The 23,143-nt window shown below is 43.2% G+C and overlaps 1 protein-coding gene across 1 annotated transcript in view; it reads right to left on the bottom strand.

Annotated features, from left to right (window-relative positions):
- Positions 1–16,381: 16,381 nt before the first annotated feature.
- LOC311114176 (translocating chain-associated membrane protein 1-like) overlaps positions 16,382–23,143 on the bottom strand; it is a 31,507-nt gene continuing 24,745 nt past the window's right edge. The window contains exons 9-11 of the mRNA XM_084189450.1: positions 20,286–20,429; positions 19,846–20,006; positions 16,382–17,301 (exon numbers count right to left, since the gene is read on the bottom strand). Of these exons, the coding sequence (XP_084045576.1) occupies positions 17,231–17,301; positions 19,846–20,006; positions 20,286–20,429 (376 nt within the window). The 3' untranslated portion in view covers positions 16,382–17,230. The remainder of the gene's footprint in view (positions 17,302–19,845; positions 20,007–20,285; positions 20,430–23,143) is intronic.

The raw sequence follows: 23,143 nt of genomic DNA, 5'->3' as shown, positions 1-23,143 counted from the left end.
CATTTGAAGAAATTAACTTTCATTTCAGGTTGATTAGATTATTTCAGTGATTGGCAACATTTTCAATTACTGTTAAAACAAACACTTGCACGGAGGCATCCATGGAAGAGCAGATCCAGGCAGTGTCATAGGTTGCCATTGGGTATGTAGCCCATCTTCCTATATAGTGCACTACTTTTGACCAGAGACCAATATGGTACAGTTTGGGACACTACCAGAGTGTGATGAAGTAATAGTGGTTGCTTTGTTTGGTGAGAGACCATGGGTCAAATGATAAGGGTTTCAGGATGAAGTCGTGGCCTGTAGTCAGCGCTCTGCTCTCTCTTAAGGAGATTGATTGAGCAGGGGAGGACAAAAAAAGAGAGGGGGGGACAGAGAGAGGGGGGACAAAGAGAGAGAGAGAGAGAGAAGAAAGTGGTCTAAGGCATTGCATCGCAGTGCTAGCTGTGCCACTAGAGATCCTGGTTCGAATCCAGGCTCTGTCGTATCCGGCCGCGACCGGGAGACCCATGGGGCGGTGCACAATTGGCCCAGCATCATCCAGGGTAGGGGAGGGAATGGCCGGCAGGGATGTAGCTCAGTTGGTAGAGCATGGTGTTTGCAACGCCAGGGTTGTGGGTTCGATTCCCACGGGGGGCCAGTATGAATAAAATAAAAGTAATGTACTCACTAACTGTAAGTCGCTCTGGATAAGAGCGTCTGCTAAATGACTAAATTGTAAGTGTAAAAGAGAGAGCGTGAGAAGGAACAAGCTTATTGTTCCCAGTCAGTCTTGTGGTGACCCGAGCATTACTTTGTCACACAGACCTGTCAACAAGGGTTGCTACGCAATCGTCGCCGCACACTAGTCCCAGGTAACACACACACACACACACACACACACACACTGTGCCAAAAGCAGCTGTGGGAAAAAACATCCAGCCTTGGATCCTTGAGTAACCCAGCATGTTGAGACAAAGAAAAACACATAAAACCACAGCTCATAATTCAATGCAATTTGTATTATGTGCAAATCATGTAAATGAAAGCAAAGCAACACAATTTAAATATTACACGCAACTCTGCGCTACTATAATATTGTATTGGGGATCAAGGTGTGTAGGTTATCATAGTAGCCTATGATATAATAATGCATCGGCTGTTTGTATTGTAAGGTTCTACTGTAATATCGTACCAGGGCTGGTGTAGCAGCATAGTGAATCCAGCCCCCCGTCCTTAAACTCAAAAGGTCTAGAGTCATAAGCATGTCCCCACCACCATGCCACTCCGGAGTGGCGCAGTGGTCTAAGGCACTGCATCGCAGTGCTAGCTGTGCCACTAGAGATCCTGGTTCCAGTCCAGGCTCTGTCGCAGCCGGCCGCGACCGGGAGACCCAAGGGCGGCGCACAATTGGTCCAGCGTCGTCCGAGGTAGGGGAGGGTTTGGCCGGCAGGGATGTAGGTTCGTTTCCCACGTGGAGGCCAGTATATAAAAAAATAATTTAAAAAATGTGTGCACTCACTAGTAAGTCGCTCTGGATAAGAGTGTCTGCTAAATGACCTAAATGTAAATGCCTCCAACTAACTCTGAAAACAGAGAGCCAAGAGCTCCGCTACAAATCCTAGCGTGTTTGTGTTTGAGCTATTGGTTCAAATATTTGAATTTTTTTTTTTTTTCCTGTGAGTTCAATGCCACATTGCACAGTTTGCGCGATCATGAGCGGATATAGAGAGCAGCTGTTGCTTTGCGAGATACAGCGCATTTGGAAAGTATTCAGACCCCTTGACTTTTTCCAGATTTATTTGTACGTTACAGCCTTATTCTAAAATGGATTAACTTGTTTTTTTCCCTTCTCATCAATCTACACACAATACCCCATAATGACAAAGAAAAAACAGGTTTTTAGAAATGTTTGGAAATTAATTTACATAAGTATTCAGACCCTTTACTCAGTACTTTGTTGAAGCACCTTTGGCAGCGATTACAGCCTCAAGTCTTCTTGGGTATGATGCTACAAACTTGACACACCTGTATTTGGGGAGATTCTCCCATTCATCTCTGCAGATCCTCTCAAGCTCTGTCAGGTTGGATAGGGAGCGTTGCTGCGCAACTATTTTCAGGTCTCTCCAGAGATGTTTGATCGGGTTCAAGTCCGGGCTCTGACTGGGCCCCTCAAGGAAATTCAGAGACTTGCCCTGAAGCCACTCCTGTGTTGTCCTGTTGGAAGGTGAAACTTCGCCCAGTCGGAGGTCCTGAGTGCTCTGGAGCAGGTTTTCATCAAGGATCTCTCTGTACTTTGCTCCGTTCATCTTTCCCTCGATCCTGACTGGTCTGCCAGTCCCTGCTGCTGAAAACATCCTCACAGCATGATGCTGCCACCACCATGCTTCACCGTAGGGATGGTGTCAGGTTTCCTCCAGACGCGACGCTTGGCATTCAGGCCAAAGAGTTCAATCTTGTTTCTCATGGACTGAGAGTCTTTAGGTGCCTTTTGGCAAACTCCAAGCAGGCTGTCATATGCCTTTTACTGAGGAGTGGCTTCCATCTGGCCACTACCATAAAGGCCTGATTAGTGGGGTGCTGCAGAGATGGTTGTCCTTCTGGAAGGTTCTCCCATCTCCACAGAGGAACTCTGGAGCTCTGTCAGAGAGACCATCGGCTTCTTGGTCACCACCCTGACCAAGGCCCTTTTTTCCCGATTGCTCAGTTTGGCCGGGCAGCCAGCTCTAGGAAGAGTCTTGGCGGTTCCAAACTTCTTCCATTTAAGAATGATGGAGGCCACTGTTTTCTTGGGGATCTTCAATGCTGCAGAAATGTTTTGGTAACCTTCCCCAGATCTGTGCCTCGACACAATCCTGTCTCTGAGCTCTACGGACAATTCCTTTGACCTCATGGCTTGGATTTGCTCTGACATGCACTGTCATCTGTGGGACCTTTTATAGACAGGTGTGTGCCTTTCCAAATCATGTCCAATCAATTGAATTTACCACAGGTGGACTCCAATCAAGTTGTAGAAACATCTCAAGGATGATCAATGGAAACAGGATGCACCTGAGCTCAATTTCAAGTCTCATAGCAAAGGGTCTGAATACTTATGCAAATAAGGTATCTGTTATTTTATTTTTTATAAAATTAACAGAAATTCCTAAAAACCTGTTTTCGCTTGTCATTATGGGGTAATTTTTTATTTAATCAATGTTAGAATAAGGCTGTTACGGGGGCTTTTAACACAACTCCCCCGATCAGAAGATACTATCATCAATAGGCGCTAAATGTAGTTAGCATCTATGAATGGGGTACAGGGCGGCAGGTAGCTTAGTGGTTAAGAGCGTAGTGCCAGTAACCGAAAGGTCGCTGGTTCTAATCCCCGAGCCGACTAGGTGAAAAACCCTAATTGCTCCTGTAAGTCGCTCTGGATAAGAGCATCTGCTAAATGACTAAAATGTACACCCTACCCCTTACAAATATACCAAAAAGTGGGTAAAAAGAAGCAGGCGTGGCAAATTAGCCTCTACGAATCCGAGTGTGGAAGACTCCTCATCTCCAACATGTACTCTCACTTTTTGTTTAAAGTCCCATTACAAGGCAGAATGTTGAATAAACTTCCTTTGAACGTACTTTACATGTTGTTTTTGTCCTTATGTAGGAGGTAATCTGAGACAAAATATCCACAGAGTAGTGTTATTAAGCCAACTTTCAGTATGCGGGTCTGTATATCGATTAAATACTGATGCAATTCACACGTCAACACTTAACTGAAGCACAGACCTAAAGTTGTCCCACTGCAATCAACTGGCAAATTTCACAAGCGCTTCCAGCTTATTGTGAGGGAACCTGCTTCAGTTGACATCTTTGGGTTACATTCGGCTATTGTTTCCACATTGTGCATCACATGAAATGCATTAAGAGATGGAAAACATAAGTGACAGAACCTACCGGCGCTGCAAACAGTTGGGTAAACAATACTTCACTGTGTACATTTGATCTCCACTACCTTCCGGCGAAAGGTCCAACAGCACTGACAACTGGTAAATATCATTTTATTCTACATTATACCGGTAGAGAGACTGTTGCATCTTTTTCTTTACAGCGACTTCTTTCAGGCTGATTTAGCCGTGGAGTAACCATGGTAACAGTCTGATATTCCGGCATTGGTACATTTGCGGAAACTTTCGTCTGTGTATGAAAGGGGTATTACTGTCCCCATGGAGAGAAAAGCAAAGCAACTCGGAACATTTCCTTCAAACTAAACTAAATAACTAAAGCTATTGGAAAAACGTGACACCGCTGGTGTAACGTTGCAACTTTGCCACCATGCGACATTGCAGCAAAGCAACCATACATGGTGCAGAGAGAAAGCTGACTCACTAAAAGTCACTGTTATTACGTAAACAAAGTAGTTTACCTTTTTATTAATAGTTAGGTAAGGGTGATTCAGATATATGAGCAATCCGATCCCTCCGCTGAATTTAAAAGCCCGCACAAAACAGTTAAATAGCCACGGCGAGGGTCTCTGAAAACATTCACAATGTCCACTTTTGTAGCTAGCTAATGGTTGCTAGCATTGGAAGATATCGCGTTTGAATCGGTTAACTTCAGTCACTGACAACAAGCATACTCAGAAATACAAAATATTCCCCGGTGCACAATGCATTTGTTACACATGCAAACGCACTGCATATCTGCCAAGCCCCTTTACTTGAAATGAGTAGTGAAAATGGGCCAAGAGCTGCAAGGGAACAACTTACGAACTCACTAAAGTGGCAGGCAAAAATGTCTAGCTAGCTAGCTTGCTGCCGTTCGGCAATCAGCCTTGCCTTACTTAGCAAGCTAACGCAGCTAACCGACACTGCATCACACAACTGAGATTGAATCACTCGCGAAATCTGGGCACGAATTTCACACCAAAAACACAGCGAACCAACCAAAACAACAAAAGCCCACATGCTTACTTACGATTTGAAACTTTCTGTAGCTTGTGCTCTGTTAAATCCCGTGTGTTAAACGCCGTCTGACCTTCTGTTGAGGGAAAGTGCTATACTGCTAGCTAACTGTGCTGCCGCCATGTTCCTCCGACTGCTCTGTGCTGGCTGAAACCCCGATGCTGACTGGCTGCTTGTTTATCTCGCTAGCAAGCCTCCCCCACACACGCCATCACCGCAAGCCTCCCCCACACACACCATCACCGCACCACAGAGAGGAGCAACTCGATCAGCGGGGTCTCTCTCTCTCTCTGCTATGGAAGCCAGCATTGCCTCGCAGTGACCAAAAAGCAACAACCTGTCCAAGTGATGATATAGCACGGAGCGTGAGAAAAGAGAAACAGCATGAAGTTCGTTTGATCAAGGATAGGATATGAATGCATAGTTGTTTTTTATTTTAATTTTTTAATTTCACCTTTATTTAACCAGGTAAGCCAGTTGAGAACAAGTTCTCATTTACAACTGCGACCTGGCCAAGATAAAGCAAAGCAGTGCGATAAAAACAACACAGAGTTACATATGGGGTAAAAAACATAAAGTCAAAAATACAACAGAAAATATATATACAGTGATTGTTTGATAGGATAACTTGACAGTAGCCATAGCCTAAAGCATTGCTGTACCCATAACCTATTTAACCTACGTATTAAGAGCTACATCAACATGTAGGCTAAACACAAATTGAATTATAGGCCTATAAGGTGCTTATTACACATTAGTCTACTTATCTGATTTTTCTTCTACACAAGTCAATCATAAATAGAACATTGAATGAAGTGAATATGCAATTTACAGGAATGTATTATTTAAAGTAAATAGTGATTGTGAATAGTTTGATTAGGAACATGGGGTAAACATATCAGACAATGACCATTGCTGTAGATGAAGGGTTAGTCCCAAATGGCACCCTATATTCCCTCTGTAGTGCACTACTTTTGACCGAAGCCCTATGGGAATACAGTGCCATTTGGATGCAATAGAAGGAAAGTGATGAGCAAAGCAGAAAGAAACCAAGAGCGTATTCCAGAGCCTGACTCATGACATGGTCTCAGAGTGCACACACACACACACACACACACACACACACACTGACTCCAGCCCGTAGACATAAATTACTCTGAATGATACACTAAATGATACACTAAAAAGAAAAGGTTCCTGGAGTATCCTTTAGGGGTTCTTCAAATTGAACCTGAGGGGGAACCCCTATAAGCTCTTCAAATAACCTCTTTTAATCCTCAGATAACCTTTTGTAGAACCTTTTGCCGTTAATTTTTTAACTCAACCCCCCCCCCTCCCCTATTATTATTATTATTATTAATAGTATTATTAATAATAATATATGCATAATAATAACAAAATATTTTAGTTGTCAGTGTTTATTATGATTTTAGTGGCAAAGCAGAATAAACAAATCTAAATATGAGGTAAACTCCCAGCAGAGCCCCAAGTCCAATGGGTATATCCTCTGGCATGTTGATGTTAATGTGTTGATGTTCTCCATATCCATAGCCAGAATGATTTTGCAGTGCATGGTGATCGAACAGGTTTCCTGTTATATCCATCAGAGGTGTAGTAATTATACAGATGATTAACAAAACATGCACATGACAGTAGTCATACCTTGGTTTTTGTGGTAAATGTGAATTAAAAAAAACTGTTTTGATAATGCTTTTTATACACATACCTTGTCCATAATGTAGAGGCCTATGGGATATTAATTGAAGAGTTAAGGCAGGATGGTAAATGTGATCTGCATAACATAACATACCAATACCAATTGGCATACCTTTGTATGCCTCCTCGTCTGTATACCTGCAGACACCAAAGTGAGCAGTTCAGTCATCTACACCCAATACAGATAGCCTTCAACATATTCTTATAGCCTACATATTCTTACCACTTTGTTGATTAATATCCATTGAATTGTGTACATTTTCTGTCTTAGAAAGATTTGCACAAATATGAAAAGATAGATGGTATAATCAGAAAACATGATCAATTTAGATCGTACAAGGGACAAACCTTACCTTACATTGAGGAGATCTTTACATTTTTCAGTTAAGTGCCTGGACCTGCTGTCCTTTCAAATTCAAATCCAAATGTTTCAGTTGGTTCAGTTACGTTCCTGCAAGAATCCCCACCAACTAAGGAGCTTCTTCAATTAACCCCACCTCCTATGGGGTTCTTGGAAGAACCTTTTGGGGGCAAATGTCAGTGCCAAGAACCCTAAGGATCTTCAAAGAACTTTGAGGATCTTAGAAGAACCGTTGTTGAACCCCACATTTTTAGAGTGTACTTAATAATCAACACATATCCTACTACGGTAGTCATAACACGAATAGGAGGACCATGTGAGCAATAGTTCAAGTTCAAGTCTATTTGTCATATTCACACGATACACATTGCAGTCACAGTCCAACGAAATGCTACATGCAGGTTCCCTCTCGATAATGTGAAAACAATAATAGCAATAACAACAGTAATAGCAATAGGCCTATGGGATATTAATTGAAGAGTTAAGGCAGGATGGTAAATGTGATCTGCATAACATAACATACCAATACCAATTGGCATACCTTTGTATGCCTCCTCGTCTATACGCTCAAGGTCCTAAACGATATTATAACCACGATTGATAATAGACAGTACTGTGCAGCCGTCTTCATCGACCTGGCCAAGGCTTTCGACGCTGTCAACCACCGCATTCTTATTGGCAGACTAAATAGCCTTGGTTTCTCAAATGACTGCCTCGCCTGGTTCACCAACTACTTCTCAGATAGAGTTCAGTGTGTCAAATCGGAGGGCCTGTTGTCTGGACCTATGGCAGTCTCTATGGGGGTGCCACAGGGTTCAATTCTTGGGCCGACACTTTTCTCCGTGTATATCAATGATGTCGCTCTTGCTGCTGGTGACTCTCAGATCCACCTCTACGCAGACGACACCATTTTGTATACATCTGGCCCTTCATTGGACACTGTGTTAACAAACCTCCAAACGAGCTTCAATGCCATACAACAATCCTTCAGTAGCCTTCAACTGCTCTTAAACACTAGTAAAACTAAATGCATGCTTTTCAATCGAACGCTGCTAGCACCCGCCCACCCGACTAGAATCACCACTCTCAACGGGTCTGACCTAGAGTATGTGGACAACTACAAATATCTAGGTGTCTGGTTAGACTGTAAACTCAACTTCCAGACTCACATAAAGAATCTCCAATCCAAAGTTAAATCTAGAATCGGCTTCCTATTTCGCAACAAAGCCTCCTTCACTCATGCTGCCAAAATTGCCCTCGTAAAACTGACTATCCTACCGATCCTTGACTTCGGCGATGTCATTTACAAAATAGCCTCCAACACTCTACTCAGCAAATTGGATGTAGTCTATCACAGTGCCATCCGTTTTGTCTCCGCTCCAGCAGGTATATCTCACTGGTCATTCCCAAAGCCAACACCTCCTTTGGCCGCCATTCCTTCCAGTTCTCTGCTGCCAATGACTGGAACGAATTGCAAAAATCTCTGAAGCTGGAGACTCTTATCTCCCTCAATAACTTTAAGCATCAGTTGTCAGAGCACCTTACCGATCACTGCACCTGTACACAGCCCATCTGAAATTAGCCCACCCAACTACCTCATCCCTATATTGTTATTTATTTTGCTCTTTTGCACCCCAGTATCTCTATTTGCACATCATCTCTTGCACATCTAGCATTCCAGTGTTAATACTATTGTAATTATTCTGCACTATAGCCTATTTATTGCCTTACCTCCATAACTTGCTACATTTGCACACACTGTATATATATTTTCTGTTGTATTTCTGACTTTATGTTTTTTTTACCCCATATGTAACTCTGTGTTGTTTTTATTGCACTACTTTGCTTTATCTTGGCCAGGTCGCAGTTGTAAATGAGAACCTGTTCTCAACTGGCTTACCTGGTTAAATAAAGGTGAAATAAAAAAAATAAAAAAATAAAAATAGGACATGAATGAAGTTTATCTCAAATTCAAATCAAATAGAATTGTATTTGTCACATGCGCCAAATACAACCGATGTAGACTTTACCGTGAAATGCTTGCTTACAAGCCCTTCCCAACGATGCAGTTAAAAAAATACATAATACAAATAAAATAGTAACACAAGGGGAATAAAACAAAATACACAAGAATGGACCTATATACAGGGAGTACCAGTCCCAGATCGATGTGCAGAGGTACGATGTACTGTATTTGAGGTAGATATGTTCATGAAGGCAGGGTAAAGTGACTAGGCATCAGGATAGATAATAATAAGGTATTTGAGGTAGATATGTACATGAAGGCAGGGTAAAGTGACTAGGCATCAGGATAGATAATAATAAGGTATTTGAGGTAGATATGTACATGAAGGCAGGGTAAAGTGACTAGGCATCAGGATAGATAATAATAAGGTATTTGAGGTATATATGTACATGAAGGCAGGGTAAAGTGACTAGGCATCAGGATAGATAATAATAAGGTATTTGAGGTAGATATGTACATGAAGGCAGGGTAAAGTGACTAGGCATCAGGATAGATAATAATAAGGTATTTGAGGTAGATATGTACATGAAGGCAGGGTAAAGTGACTAGGCATCAGGATAGATAATAATAAGGTATTTGAGGTAGATATGTACATGAAGGCAGGGTAAAGTGACTAGGCATCAGGATAGATAATAATAAGGTATTTGAGGTAGATATGTACATGAAGGCAGGGTAAAGTGACTAGGCATCAGGATAGATAATAATAAGGTATTTGAGGTAGATATGTACATGAAGGCAGGGTAAAGTGACTAGGCATCAGGATAGATAATAAAAGCGAAGGTAACCTGCCTAAATGACTACCGCCCCGTAGCACTCACGTCGGTAGCCATGAAGTACTTTGAAAGGCTGGTCATGGCTCACATCAACACCATCATCCTGGAAACCCTAGACCCACTCCAATTCGCATACCGCCTCAACAGATCCAAAGAAGACGCAATCTCAATCGCACTCCACACTGCCCTTTCCAACCTGGACAAAAGGAACACCTATGTGAGAATTCTGTTCATTGACTACAGCTCATCGTTCAACACCATAGTGCCCACAAAGCTCATCACTAAACTAAGGACTCTGGGACTAAACACCTCCCTCTGCAACTGGATCCTGGACATCCTGACGGGCCGCCCCCAGGTGGTAAGGGTAGGCAACAACACATCTGCCACGCTGATCCTCAACACGGGGGCCCCTCAGGGGTGCGTGCTCAGTCTCCTCCTGTACTCCCTGTTCACCCACGACTGCATGGCCAGGCACGACTCCAACACCATCATTAAGTTTGCTGACGACACAACAGTGGTAGGCCTGATCACCGACAATGATGAGACTGCCTATAGGGAGGAGGTCAGAGACCTGGCAGTGTGGTGCCAGGACAACAACCTCTCCCTCAACATGAGCAAGACAAAGGAGCTGAACGTGGACTACTGGAAAAAGAGGGCCGAACACGCCCCCATTCACATCGACGGGGCTGTAGTGGAGCGGGTCGAGAGCTTCAAGTTCCTTGGTGTCCACATCACCAACAAACTATCATGGTCCAAACACACCAACACAGTCGTGAAAAGGACAAGACAACACCTTTTCCCCCTCAGGAGACTTAAAAGATTTGGCATGGGTCCCCAGATCCTCAAAAAGTTCTACATCCTGACCGGTTGCATCACCGCCTGGTATGGCAACCGCTCGACATCCGACCGTAAGGCGCTACAGAGGGTAGTGCGTACGGCCCAGTACATCACTGGGGCCAAGCTTCCTACCATCCAGGACCTACAGTTGAAGTCAGAAGTTTACATACACCTTAGCCAAACAGATTGAAACTCAGTTTTTCACAATTCCTGACATTTAATCCTAGTAAAAATGTCCTGTCTTAGGTCAGTTAGGATCACCACTTTATTTTAAGAATTTGAAATGTCAGAATAATAGTAGAGAGAATGATTTATTTCAGATTTTATTTCTTTCATCACATTCCCAGTGGGTCAGAAATTTACATACACTCAATTAGTATTTGGTAGCATTGCCTTTAAATTGTTTAACTTGGGTCAAACGTTTCGGGTAGCCTTCCACAAGCTTCCCACAATAAGTTGGGTGAATTTTGGCCCATTCCTCCTGACAGAGCTGGTGTAACTGAGTCAGGTTTGTAGGCCTCCTTGCTCGCACACGCTTTTTCAGTTCTGCCCACACATTTTCTATAGGATTGAGGTCAGGGCTTTGTGATGGCCACTCCAATACCTTGACTTTGTTGTCCTTAAGACATTTTGCCACAACTTTGGAAGTATGCGTGGTGTCATTGTCCATTTGGAAGACCCATTTGCGACCAAGCTTTAACTTCCTGACTGATGTCTTGAGATGTTGCTTCAATATATCCACATAATTTTCCTTCCTCATGATGCCATCTATTTTTTTTAAGTGCACCAGTCCCCCCTGCAGCAAAGCACCCCCACAGCATGATGCTGACACCCCCGTGCTTCACGGTTGGGATGGTGTTCTTCGGCTTGCAAACAACCCCCTTTTTCCTCCAAACATAACGATGGTCATTATGGCCAAACAGTTCTATTTTTGTTTCATCAGACCGGAGGACATTTCTCCAAAAAGTACAATCTTTGTCCCCATGTGCAGTTGCAAACCATAGTCTGGCTTTTTTTTATGGCGGTTTTGGAGCAGTGGCTTCTTCCTTGCTGAGCGGCCTTTCAGGTTAGGTCGATATAGGACTCGTTTTACTGTGGATATAGATACTTGTGACAAATAACATTTGATTTGATTTTGATTTGATTTAATAAGGTATTTGAGGTAGATATGTACATGAAGGCAGGGTAAAGTGAACGTAGAAAACACAGTCGGTAGCATAGAGATAGACCTTGGCCTGGAGACAGTAAAACATCTCTCATCCCCTCCTTTCCTACACAGCTCTAACAACAACTGGTTTAGCATTAGGAGGAAATCTGTCCAATTAAAATTCCATCTATAGGGCAAACTTGTGTGTTGAAACACGATATATTACGTTGTTGATGTAATCGCTACATCTACTATGTAAGTAACGCGTCTAATTAGCTTAGGCTGGCCTACATTATATCATAACGTCCGTATGTTATTTTACATATTGCCAGATTGTGTGCGTCCCCAAATAGCACGCCAAATTTCCCAGTATAGATCATTACTTACATTACCGTAGGGCTCTGGTCAAAAGTAGTGCACTATGTAAGGAATAGGGTGCCATTTGAGATGCAATCAGGGTTTTTTTTTTTTTTTTTGCAACGTCACTTTGGTCTGCAGGGGAGGAGTGTAGAAATGAGGGTAAAGGAATGGTTGTCTGTGGATAAACATTGTTCCGGGTCTCTGGTAGCTAAGTAGGTTACCTCTGCTGCTCCTAAAAGTTCTGATCTACTTCAACCATTCTAGCTGAATCAGCTTTCTACAGGTTTCAACTGCTCAATGAAATTATTACAACCTTTAGGTCTCCTGTCCTGTATAGGGTCAACAATCTCAAAACCTTTGATATGATACACAATATTAAGACATGAGGTTACCTTGACTCCTGTGATAACTCACAAATTAAATTACATTTGCATAACTGAAGATTATACAATGATCTTAAAAATAAATAAATAATGTGCGGGGTATTTCAGGCCTTTTTAAACACATGAATGGCTAATTATATATTTCAGTTCACTGCAAAATTGCATCTCAATATTTTAAACGCAGGTTGTGTGAAGCATAGCACCACCGTGTGGTAACACATATCATATTTTTTTTAACCTAGTTTCAACTCATGAACTTTGACCTCTACATTTTACGTCTACATTTGAGTCATTTAGCAGACGATCTTATACAGGGCCTGTCATGGCAAATAATGTTTTGCAAGTTCTAGCAACGTAAGCTAGAACTCATCGAATCCCATTGTGACGCAGGGGTAGGGTGGGGGGGAGGTGGGGGGGATGACACTATTTGGCATGACAGGCCCGGTTTACCAAAAGCATCTTAAGGCTAAGTTCATCGTTAGAACCTTCGTAGCCGCATAGTTAAATCTTCAAGCTGTTTCCCAAAACCATCCTTACTAAAGTTGCACTTGAAAATGCTCCTTATTTAAACCTATCAGTCCCGAAACCCAGCAAAAATCAGCTTTCATTTCCAGTTGAAGTCGGAAGTTTACATACACCTTAGCCAAACACATTGAAACTCAGTTTTTCACAATTCCTGACATTTAATCCTAGTAAGAATTCCCTGTCTTAGGTCAATTAGGATCACCACTTTATTTTCATAATGTGAAATGTCAGAATAATAGTAGAGAGAATGATTTATTTCAGCTTTTATTTCTTTCATCACATTCCCAGTGGGTCAGAAGTTTACATACACTCAATTAGTATTTGGTAGCATTGCCTTTAAATTGTTTAACTTGGGTCAAACGTTTCGGGTAGCCTTCCACAAGCTTCCCACAATAATTTGGGTGAATTTTGGCCCATTCCTCCTGACAGAGCTGGTGTAACTGAGTCAGGTTTGTAGGCCTCCTTGCTCGCACACGCTTTTTCAGTTCTGCCCACAAATTTTCTATAGGATTGAGATCAGGGCTTTGTGATGGCCACTCCAATACCTTGACTTTGTTGTCCTTAAGCCATTTTGCCACAACTTTGGAAGTATGCTTGGGGTCATTGTCCATTTAGAAGACCCATTTGCGACCAAGCTTTAACTTCCTGACTGATGTCTTGAGATGTTGCTTCAATATATCCACATAATTTTCCTTCCCCATGATACCATCTATTTTGTGAAGTGCACCAATCCCCCTTGCTGAGCGGCCTTTCAGGTTATGTTGATATAGGACTCGTTTTACTGTGGATATAGATACTTTTGTACCTGTTTCCTGCAGCATCTTCACAAGGTCCTTTGATGTTGTTCTGGGATTGATTTGCACTTTTCGCACCAAAGTACGTTCATCTCTAGGAGACAGAACGCGTCTCCTTCCTGAGCGGTATGACGGCTGCGTGGTCCCATGGTGTTTATACTTGCATACTATTGTTTGTACAGATGAACGTGGTACCTTCAGGCGTTTGGAAATTGCTCCCAAGGATGAACCAGACTTGTGGAGGTCTACAATTGTTTTTCTGAGGTCTTGGCTGATTTATTTTGATTTTCCCATGATGTCAAGCAAAGAGGCACTGAGTTTGAAGATAGGCCTTGAAATACATCCACAGGTACACCTCCAATTGACTCAAATGATGTCAATTAGCCTATCAGAAGCTTCTAAAGCCATGACATCATGTTCTGGAATTTTCCAAGCACAGTCAACTTAGTGTGTGTAAACTTCTGACCCACTGGAATTGTGATACAGTGAATTATAAGTGAAATAATCTGTCTGTAAACAATTGTTGGAAAAAGTACTTGTGTCATGCACAAAGTAGATGTCCTAACCGACTTTTTTGTTAACAAGAAATGTGTGGAGTGGTTGAAAAACAAGTTTTAATGACTCCAACCTAAGTGTATGTAAACTTCTAACTTCAACGGTATACACACACACACACACATATATATATTTCAATGGTATTTAAAAATAATTTCTTGTTCAATCAATTGAGTTTTATTTAGCTATTTGTACGCTACGGTCTGTAATTCTCGCATCAATATATGTCATGTGTAGCCAACATGTGCGATCCTATCAGCTTCAACAACGCACTTAAAAAAACGTTCTCTCCGCATGGTGTTTTGGGAAATGCATGTTAGACTACATCTTGGGCCGTAGGAAAGATGCTTCATTAAAACACTCATAAGCATAAATTCCATCGCTATGGAAAACCGGGACCAGATAGACTTACAGGAGCAATTAGGGTTAAGTGCTTTGCTCAAGGCCTAGTCGGCCCCGGGTATCGAACCAGCGACCTTTCGGTTACTGGCCCAACGCGCTTAACCTGTCGCCCCCACCTCTAGTTGAAGTTTATTCATTGGGATCGTTGAGGTAGTAAAATTAATTATAATATGATTGATATGTATTATTATATTTTTTATGACTACGTTTGTCATTTAGCAGACACTCTTATCTTCTCTTATCCAGTCAGTTCATTCAACTAATAGGTAAGACAACCACATATCGCAGTCAAACAGGATGACGTCACGATATCAACATATTTCTACAAATACCATCTCAAGTTTCATAAAATTTGAGGCATTTCTTTGTGTAAATCATTTTTAATAGCAACAAGTGGGCATGTTAAAAGGAAAGTAAAGAGCGCTTATCTCATGTGTCATGAAGAGAGCTACCATTTGGCACGTTCAGTTAAAATAAGGGCGGGGGCGGGGGGCCGACATAAAACAGATCACAACAATAGAACACTTCCTTATCCATCACGTCTTTAACAACAAATGATATTCTCATGGACATGGTTCAAAAGAGACAGAAATACACAGTGATTCATCCCAAATGGCACCCTATTCCCTATATAGTGCACTACTTTAGACCAGAGCCCTAGTAAAAAGTAGTGCACTATTTAGGGAATAGGGTGCGAAATATATATATATATATATATATGGAACATACAGTCACCATATCCTTTCAGTGCCCTGTTAGGCACTCTAGATCATCTCCAAACCAGGACAACTCCACAGATCTGTCCTAAATTGCACCCTGTTCCCTATATAGTGCACTACTGTTGACCAGAGCCCAATAGTGGCTCTGTGCACTATATAGGGAACAGGGTGTCATTTAGGATGCACTTCAATAATTTCTTCCTCCCTTCATTGAGTGACCACTGATCCTGCCATTGATTGGGTTGGGGGTAAACAGCCCTATCCAACCATGTTATATCAGTGATGACTTCAGGAAAGTAAAGACCACAGGAAGGATGCATTAAGAGAGAACTAAAAACAGGGCCCGGGACGGCACCAACGCAAAAGGCTTGAAAAGCAAAATAAACTCAAAATACTCTAGAATGGCGCCCTGTACTGCATTCTCACTGCCAGTGTCCTGAGAGAATGTCCGCGACTCAAATTGCACCCTATTCCCTATGTAAGTACACTACTTTTGACCAGGGCCAATACAGCTCTGGCCAAAACTGGAGCACTATATAGGGAATAGGGTGTCATTTGGGACACACAACTAGTAGGTTAAAGCAAAATTGTGGAACCCATGAAACCTATGTAACACAACCTCTGATACAGACTGAAGGAAAGTAGGCAGGAGTTTCTCTGCTAGTGATTCCAAACAGATGGGAATGAATTCAAGAAGCCCTTCTGTTAACATAAACAGAAAAATGTCATACAGTATACAGTCTGATAAATAAAAATGGCATATGATATGTTTGACTTTGGAAACAGATTACTGAAACACTGATTTAAAAATAAAAATTAATTCCTGAAATGTTAAATCTGTCGAAACAATCTGTATCAATAGGCACTTAAATATTTTATTTTTTATGATTTTATTTTTCTGTAGTAAATGGCACAGCAGCGAGATATGGGAAATCGGGATCACTTGAAGATTGGCAAGAAGCAGATAAAGCTAAGATGCATTGTGGGGCTTGTAGTCCTGCCGGGAGGAGCCGAGTCCTTTAGTAGATTAGATCCCAAATCAACCCCTAGATCATACGCCCTGTGCAGTTGAGGTGATTCAACAGATGTAATCAATTTGGTAATAGCTCCAACTGGACCTCTGATAGGCTAGGTTGAAGTTTCACCATACTGCTTATACCAATGAAATTATTTTTGATCTCCACAAGTGCATAGGGCAGGATTCCCCTACTGGCGGCCCTGCGGGCCATTATATTTGGCCCCCCCAAGTTGACCTTTTTTTTTTTTAATTTCTATTTTTATTGTTGGACATAAGACTGTACAAACGCCAGGAAATCAGCTCCAAGTGATTTTAAATTTTGGAAATCTGTTCCAAAGTATTCCCACGCATAATATAGAGATATATATATATGTGATTGTATACAAACGTAAGCAAGGTCTGAAATGATTACGTTTTAGTCAAATATTATATCGGTTTGGGCTTCTTGCGGTCAATTTGCAGTCTTACAAATGTGTAATTATGTTCTGGCCCCCTGAACATCTACTCAAGAAAAAAAATCTAAACTTGGCCCGCGGCTGAATCTAGTTGATGATCCCTGCCATAGGGTCTAGGGGTCGATTTGGGATTGGGCCATTGACATGAGAAGGCTGGATGCAGCCTGAGGGGGAGGGGAGAAAAGGTGGTCTTTTTGGTGTGGGTGTGGGTTGGAGGGTTGGATGGGGTCTGAGACTTTATGAAGACTTCTCTTTCTTCACTCTCGGCGAATCAGCTCCGTTGGAACTTACTCCGTTCACTCCATTGGCTGCAAACGACAGAGAATGAAGTCAATGTCCATGGATCAAATGACAGGTGAGGAAAATTAACATGCAAAAGAAAAGAAAAAAACAGTATAATTGGACACATCTGGCCCCTCATTGGACACTGTGTTAACAAACCTCCAAACGAGCTTCAATGCCATACAACACTCCTTCAGTAGCCTCCAACTGCTCTTAAACACTAGTAAAACTAAATGCATGCTCTTCAATCGAACGCTGCTTCCGCCCGCCCGACTAGAATCACTACTCTCGGCGGGTCTGACTTAGAATATGTGGACAACTACAAATACCTAGGTGTCTGATTAGACTGTAAACTCTCCTTCCAGACTCACATTAAGCATCTCCAATAAAAAGTTAGATCTAGAATCGGCTTCTTATTTTGCAACAAAGCCTCTTTCATGCTGCCAAACATGCCCTCGTAAAACTGACTATCCTACCGATCCTTGACTTCGGCGATGTCATTTACAAAATAGCCTCCAAAACTCTACTCAGCAAATTGGATGTAGTCTATCACAGTGCCATCCGTTTTGTCACCAAAGCCCCATATACTACCCACCATTGTGACCTGTACGCTCTTGTTGGCTGGCCCTCACTACATATTTGTCGCCAAACCCACTGGCTCCAGGTCATCTATAAATCACTGCTAGGCAAATCCCCGCCTTATCTTAGCTCATTGGTCACCATAGCAGCACCCACCCGTAGTCTGCGCTCCAGCAGGTATATCTCACTGGTCATCCCCAAAGCCAACACCTTCTTTGGCCGCCATTCCTTCCAGTTCTCTGCTGTCAATGACTGGAACGAACTGCAAAAATCTCTGAAGCTGGAGACTCTTATCTCCCTCACTAACTTTAAGCATCAGTTGTCAGAGCAGCTTACCGATCACTGCACCTGTACACAGCCCATCTGTAATTAGCCCACCCAACTACCTCATCCCCATATTGTTATTTATTTTGCTCATTTGCACCCCAGTATCTCTATTTGCACATCATCTTCTGCACATCTATCATTCCAGTGTTAATACTAAATTGTAACTATTTAGCACTATGGCCTATTTATTGCCTTACCTCCATAACTTGCTACATTTGCACACACTGTATATATATATTCTGTTGTATTTTTGACTTTATGTTTTGTTTTACCCCATATGTAACTCTGTGTTGTTGTTTTAAAATCGCACTGCTTTGCTTTATCTTGGCCAGGTCGCAGTTGTAAATGAGAACTTGTTCTCAACTGGCTTACCTGGTTAAATAAAGGTTAAATTAAAAATTTAAATTAAAAAAAGTATAATGACATTTTCCTTGTTTGACTCTGAAACACTGCAATAACAACTTCATTAAAACAATATAAAAGCCTTATCAAAGAACTTTCCCTTTCACATTGTCAAGGCGTATTTTCTGGCATCCTAGTATAGTGTTGCTTCCTGGGTTATAGTGTTGCTTCCTGGGTTATAGTGTTGCTTCCTGGGTTATAGTGTTGCTTCCTGGGTTATAGTGTTGCTTCCTGGGTTATAGTGTTGCTTCCAGGGTTATAGTGTTGCTTCATTTACATTTACATTTTAGTCATTTAGCAGACGCTCTTATCCAGAGCGACTTACAGTTAGTGAGTGCATACATTTTTTATTTTTTCATACTGGCCCCCCGTGGGAATCGAACCCACAACCCTGGCGTTGCAAACGCCATGCTCTACCAACTGAGCAACATCCCTGCTGGCCATTCCCTCCCCTACCCTGGACGACACTGGGCCAATTGTGCGCCGCCCCATGGGTCTCCCGTTCCTGGGTTATAGTGTTGCTTCCTGGGTTATAGTGTTGCTTCCTGGGTTATAGTGTTGCTTCCTGGGTTATAGTGTTGCTTCCTGGGTTATAGTGTTGCTTCCTGGGTTATAGTGTTGCTTCCTGGGTTATAGTAATATAATAATAATAATAATATGCCATTTAGCAGACGCTTTTATCCAAAGCGACTTACAGTCATGCGTGCATACATTTGTGTGTATGGGTGGTCCCGGGGATCGAACCCACTACCTTGGCGTTACAAGCGCCGTGCTCTACCAGCTGAGCTACAGAGGACCACAGTGTTGCTTCCAGGGTTATAGTGTTGCTTCCAGGGTTATAGTGTTGCTTCCTGGGTTATAGTGTTGCTTCCTGGGTTATAGTGTTGTTCCCTGGGTTATAGTGTTGCTTCCTGGGTTATAGTGTTGCTTCCTGGGTTATAGTGTTGCTTCCTGGGTTATAGTGTTGCTTCCTGGGTTATAGTGTTGCTTCCTGGGTTATAGTGTTGCTTCCTGGGTTATAGTGTTGCTTCCTGGGTTATAGTGTTGCTTCCTGGGTTATAGTGTTGCTTCCTGGGTTATAGTGTTGCTTCCTGGGTTATAGTGTTGCTTCCTGGGTTATAGTGTTGCTTCCTGGGTTATAGTGTTGCTTCCTGGGTTATAGTGTTGCTTCCTGGGTTATAGTGTTGCTTCCTGGGTTATAGTGTTGCTTCCTGGAAAACGTTAGTTTCTGCAACTATCCTCTGGTATGTAGTTCTGCTCACCTTTGTCTTTCTTGGACTTGCTCTTGGGAGCTTGGGGCTTCTTGGGTTTCAGGGGCTGGGCCTGGGGCTTGGTCTGCTCTCTCCACCTCCTCAGCTGGAAGTTGATGAACTTCCACATCATGAAGGCCTGAGTCACACAGATGGTCGCCAGCACAGTGATCCTGTGGGGTAGGAGATAAAGATGTGTTAGCGACACTTAAAGTATGAAGTGGTAGATTCTTGAAGGTAGATTAACTTAAAAAAGGTATCACAGCAATTCACAAACTAAACAGCTTGGCCGACTTCCACCACAACTACAACTAAGGCTAAACTGTTCTGCTGTTTTAGTCCTGCAGCTACAGCACCATGTTAATGAAACGCTCCGTGCACATGCCAGACACTCTGTGTGAGGGCACAGTCATCCTGCTACTCGTGGTCAAGTCACACTCTCTCTCTCTTACCGAACGAAGAGTACGTTGAAGTTTCCGTTGGCCAGGTCCAGTACTTGTTGATCAGCGTTGGCCAGGCCGAAACCCACAGTCAGAACAGACAGGGACAGGGTGAGCAGCCGCCCAAGAACAAACAGCACCGCCCAGACGGTGAACCTAGGACAGAGACCCGACACACCGTGACACAGGCGGACACGCACGGACACGGACACACACACACACGGACACACACACGGACACACACACGGACACACACACACACACAAGTAAGATGACCATGACATCTACTGCCTCCCTTTGATCTCAATTTTCTTTTTCCAATTGATATCAACACTATCATTACTCAAGACCTTGAGAGTGTAGCTAGCTAGTAGCTTAACTTCCTATACGTCCTTGTCTAAAATGCTAAGATGGCATCTTGTTGTAGGGCTTTGAAGTATGCCGTGTGTCAAATCAAATTGTATTTGTCACATGCGCCAAATACAACAGGTAGTAGACCTTACAGTGAAATGCTTACTTACAAGCCCTTAACCAACCATGCAGTTAAGAATGAATACCAAAAAATTAAATAAAAAAAGACAATATAAAATAATACTAAATAAAAGTAACAAATAAGTAAAGAGCAGCAGTAAAAATAACAATAGCGAGGCTATATACAGGGGGTACCGGTACAGAGTCAATGTGCAGGGGCACCGGTTAGTCAAGGTAATTGGGGTAATATGTACATGTAGGTAAAGTTATTAAAGTGACTATGCATAGATAATAAACAGAGTAGCAGCAGCGTAAAATAGTTTTGGGGGGGGGGGGGGGGGCAATGCAAATAGTCTGGGTAGCCATTTGATTAGATGTTCAGGAGTCTTATGGCTTGGGGGTAGAAGCTGTTTAGAAGCCTCTTGGACCTAGACGTGGCGCTCCGGTACCGCTTGCCGTGCGGTAGCAAAGAGAACAGTCTATGACTAGGGTGGCTGGAGTCTTTGACAATTTTTAGGGCCTTCCTTTGACACCGCCTGGTATAGAGGTCCTGGATGGCAGGAAGCTTGGCCCCAGTGATGTACTGGGCCGTACGCTCTACCCTCTGTAGTGCCGTGCAGTCGGAGGCCGAGCAGTTGCCATATCAGGCAGTGATGCAACCAGTCAGGATGCTCTCGATGGTGCAGCTCTGGAACCTTTTGAGGATCTGAGGACCCATGCCAAATCTTTTCAGTCTCCTGAGGGGGAATAGGCTTTGTCGTGCGCTCTTCACGACTGTCTTGGTGTGTTTGGACCATGATAGTTTGTTGGTGATGTGGACACCAAGGAACTTGAAGCTCTCAACCTGTTCCACTACAGCCCCGTCGATGAGAATGGGGGCGTGCTCAGTCCTCTTATTTTTCCTGTAGTCCACAATCATCTCCTTTGTCTTGCTCATGTTGAGGGTGAGGTTGTTGTCCTGGCACCACATGGCCAGGTCTCTGACCTCCTCCCTATAGGCTGTCTCGTTGTTGTCGGTGATCAGGCCTACCACTGTTGTGTTGTCGGAAAACTTAATGATGGTGTTGGAGTCGTTCCTGGCCATGCAGTCATGGGTGAACAGGGAGTACAGGAGGGGACTGAGCACGCACCCTTGAGGGGCCCCCGTGTTGAGGATCAGCATGGCGGATGTGTTGTTACCTACCCTTACCACCTGGGGGTGGCCCGTTAGGAAGTCCAGGATCCAGTTGCAGAGGGAGGTGTTTAGTCCCAGGGTCCTTAGCTTAGTGATGAGCTTTGAGGGCACTATGGTGTTGAACGCTGAGCTGTAGTCAATGAATAGCATTCTCACATAGGTGTTCCTTTTGTCCAGGTGTGAAAGGGCAGTGTGGAGCGCAATAGAGATCGCATCATCTGTGGATCTGTTGGGGCGGTATGCAAATTGGAGTGGGTCTAGGGTTTATGGGATAATGGTGTTGATGTGAGCCATGACCAGCCTTTCAAAGCACTTCATGGCTACAGACGTGAGTGCTACGGGTCGGTAGTCATTTAGGCAGGTTACCTTAGTGTTCTTGGGCACAGGGACTATGGTGGTCTGCTTGAAACATGTTGGTATTACAGAATCAGACAGGGAGAGGTTGAAAATGTCAGTGAAGACACTTGGTCAGCGCATGCTCGGAGTACACGTCCTGGTAATCCGTCTGGTCCTGCGGCCTTGTGAATGTTGACATGTTTAAAGGTCTTACTCACATCGGCTACGGAGAGCGTGATCACACAGTCGTCCGGAACAGCTGATGCCTTCATGCATGTTTCAGTGTTACTTGCCTCGAAGCATACATAGAAGTGATTTAGCTTGTCTGGTAGGCTTGTGTCACTGGGCAGCTCGCGGCTGAGCTTCCCTTTGTAGTCTGTAATAGTTTGCAAGCCCTGCCACATCCGACGAGCGTCAGAGCCGGTGTAGTATGATTCGATCTTAGTCCTGTATTGACGCTTTGCCTGTTTGATGGTTCGTCAGAGGGCATAGTGGGATTTCTTATAAGCTTCCGGGTTAGAGTCCCACTCCTTGAAAGCGCCAGCTCTACCCTTTAGCTCAGTGCAGATGTTGCCTGTAATCCATGGCTTCTGGTTGGGGTATGTACGTACGGTCACTGTGGGGACGACATCATCGATGCACTTATTGATGAAGCCAGTGACTGATGTGGTGTACTCCTCAATGCTGTCTGAAGAATCCCGGAACATGTTCCAGTCTGTGCTAGCAAAACAGTCCTGTAGCTTAGCATCTGCGTCATCTGACCACTTTTTTATTGACCGAGTCACTGGTGCTTCCTGCTTTAGTTTTTGCTTGTAAGCAGGAATCAGGAGGATAGAATTATGGTCAGATTTGCCAAATGGAGGGCGAGGGAGAGCTTTGTACGCATCGC

This window comes from Coregonus lavaretus, assembly GCF_964263955.1.
Source record: "Coregonus lavaretus genome assembly, contig: HAP1_SCAFFOLD_455, whole genome shotgun sequence".
Classification (NCBI taxonomy): Eukaryota; Metazoa; Chordata; class Actinopteri; order Salmoniformes; family Salmonidae; genus Coregonus; species Coregonus lavaretus.
The sequence above is the reverse complement of the archived record's forward strand: the minus strand, read 5'-3'. Positions and strand labels throughout refer to the sequence as shown.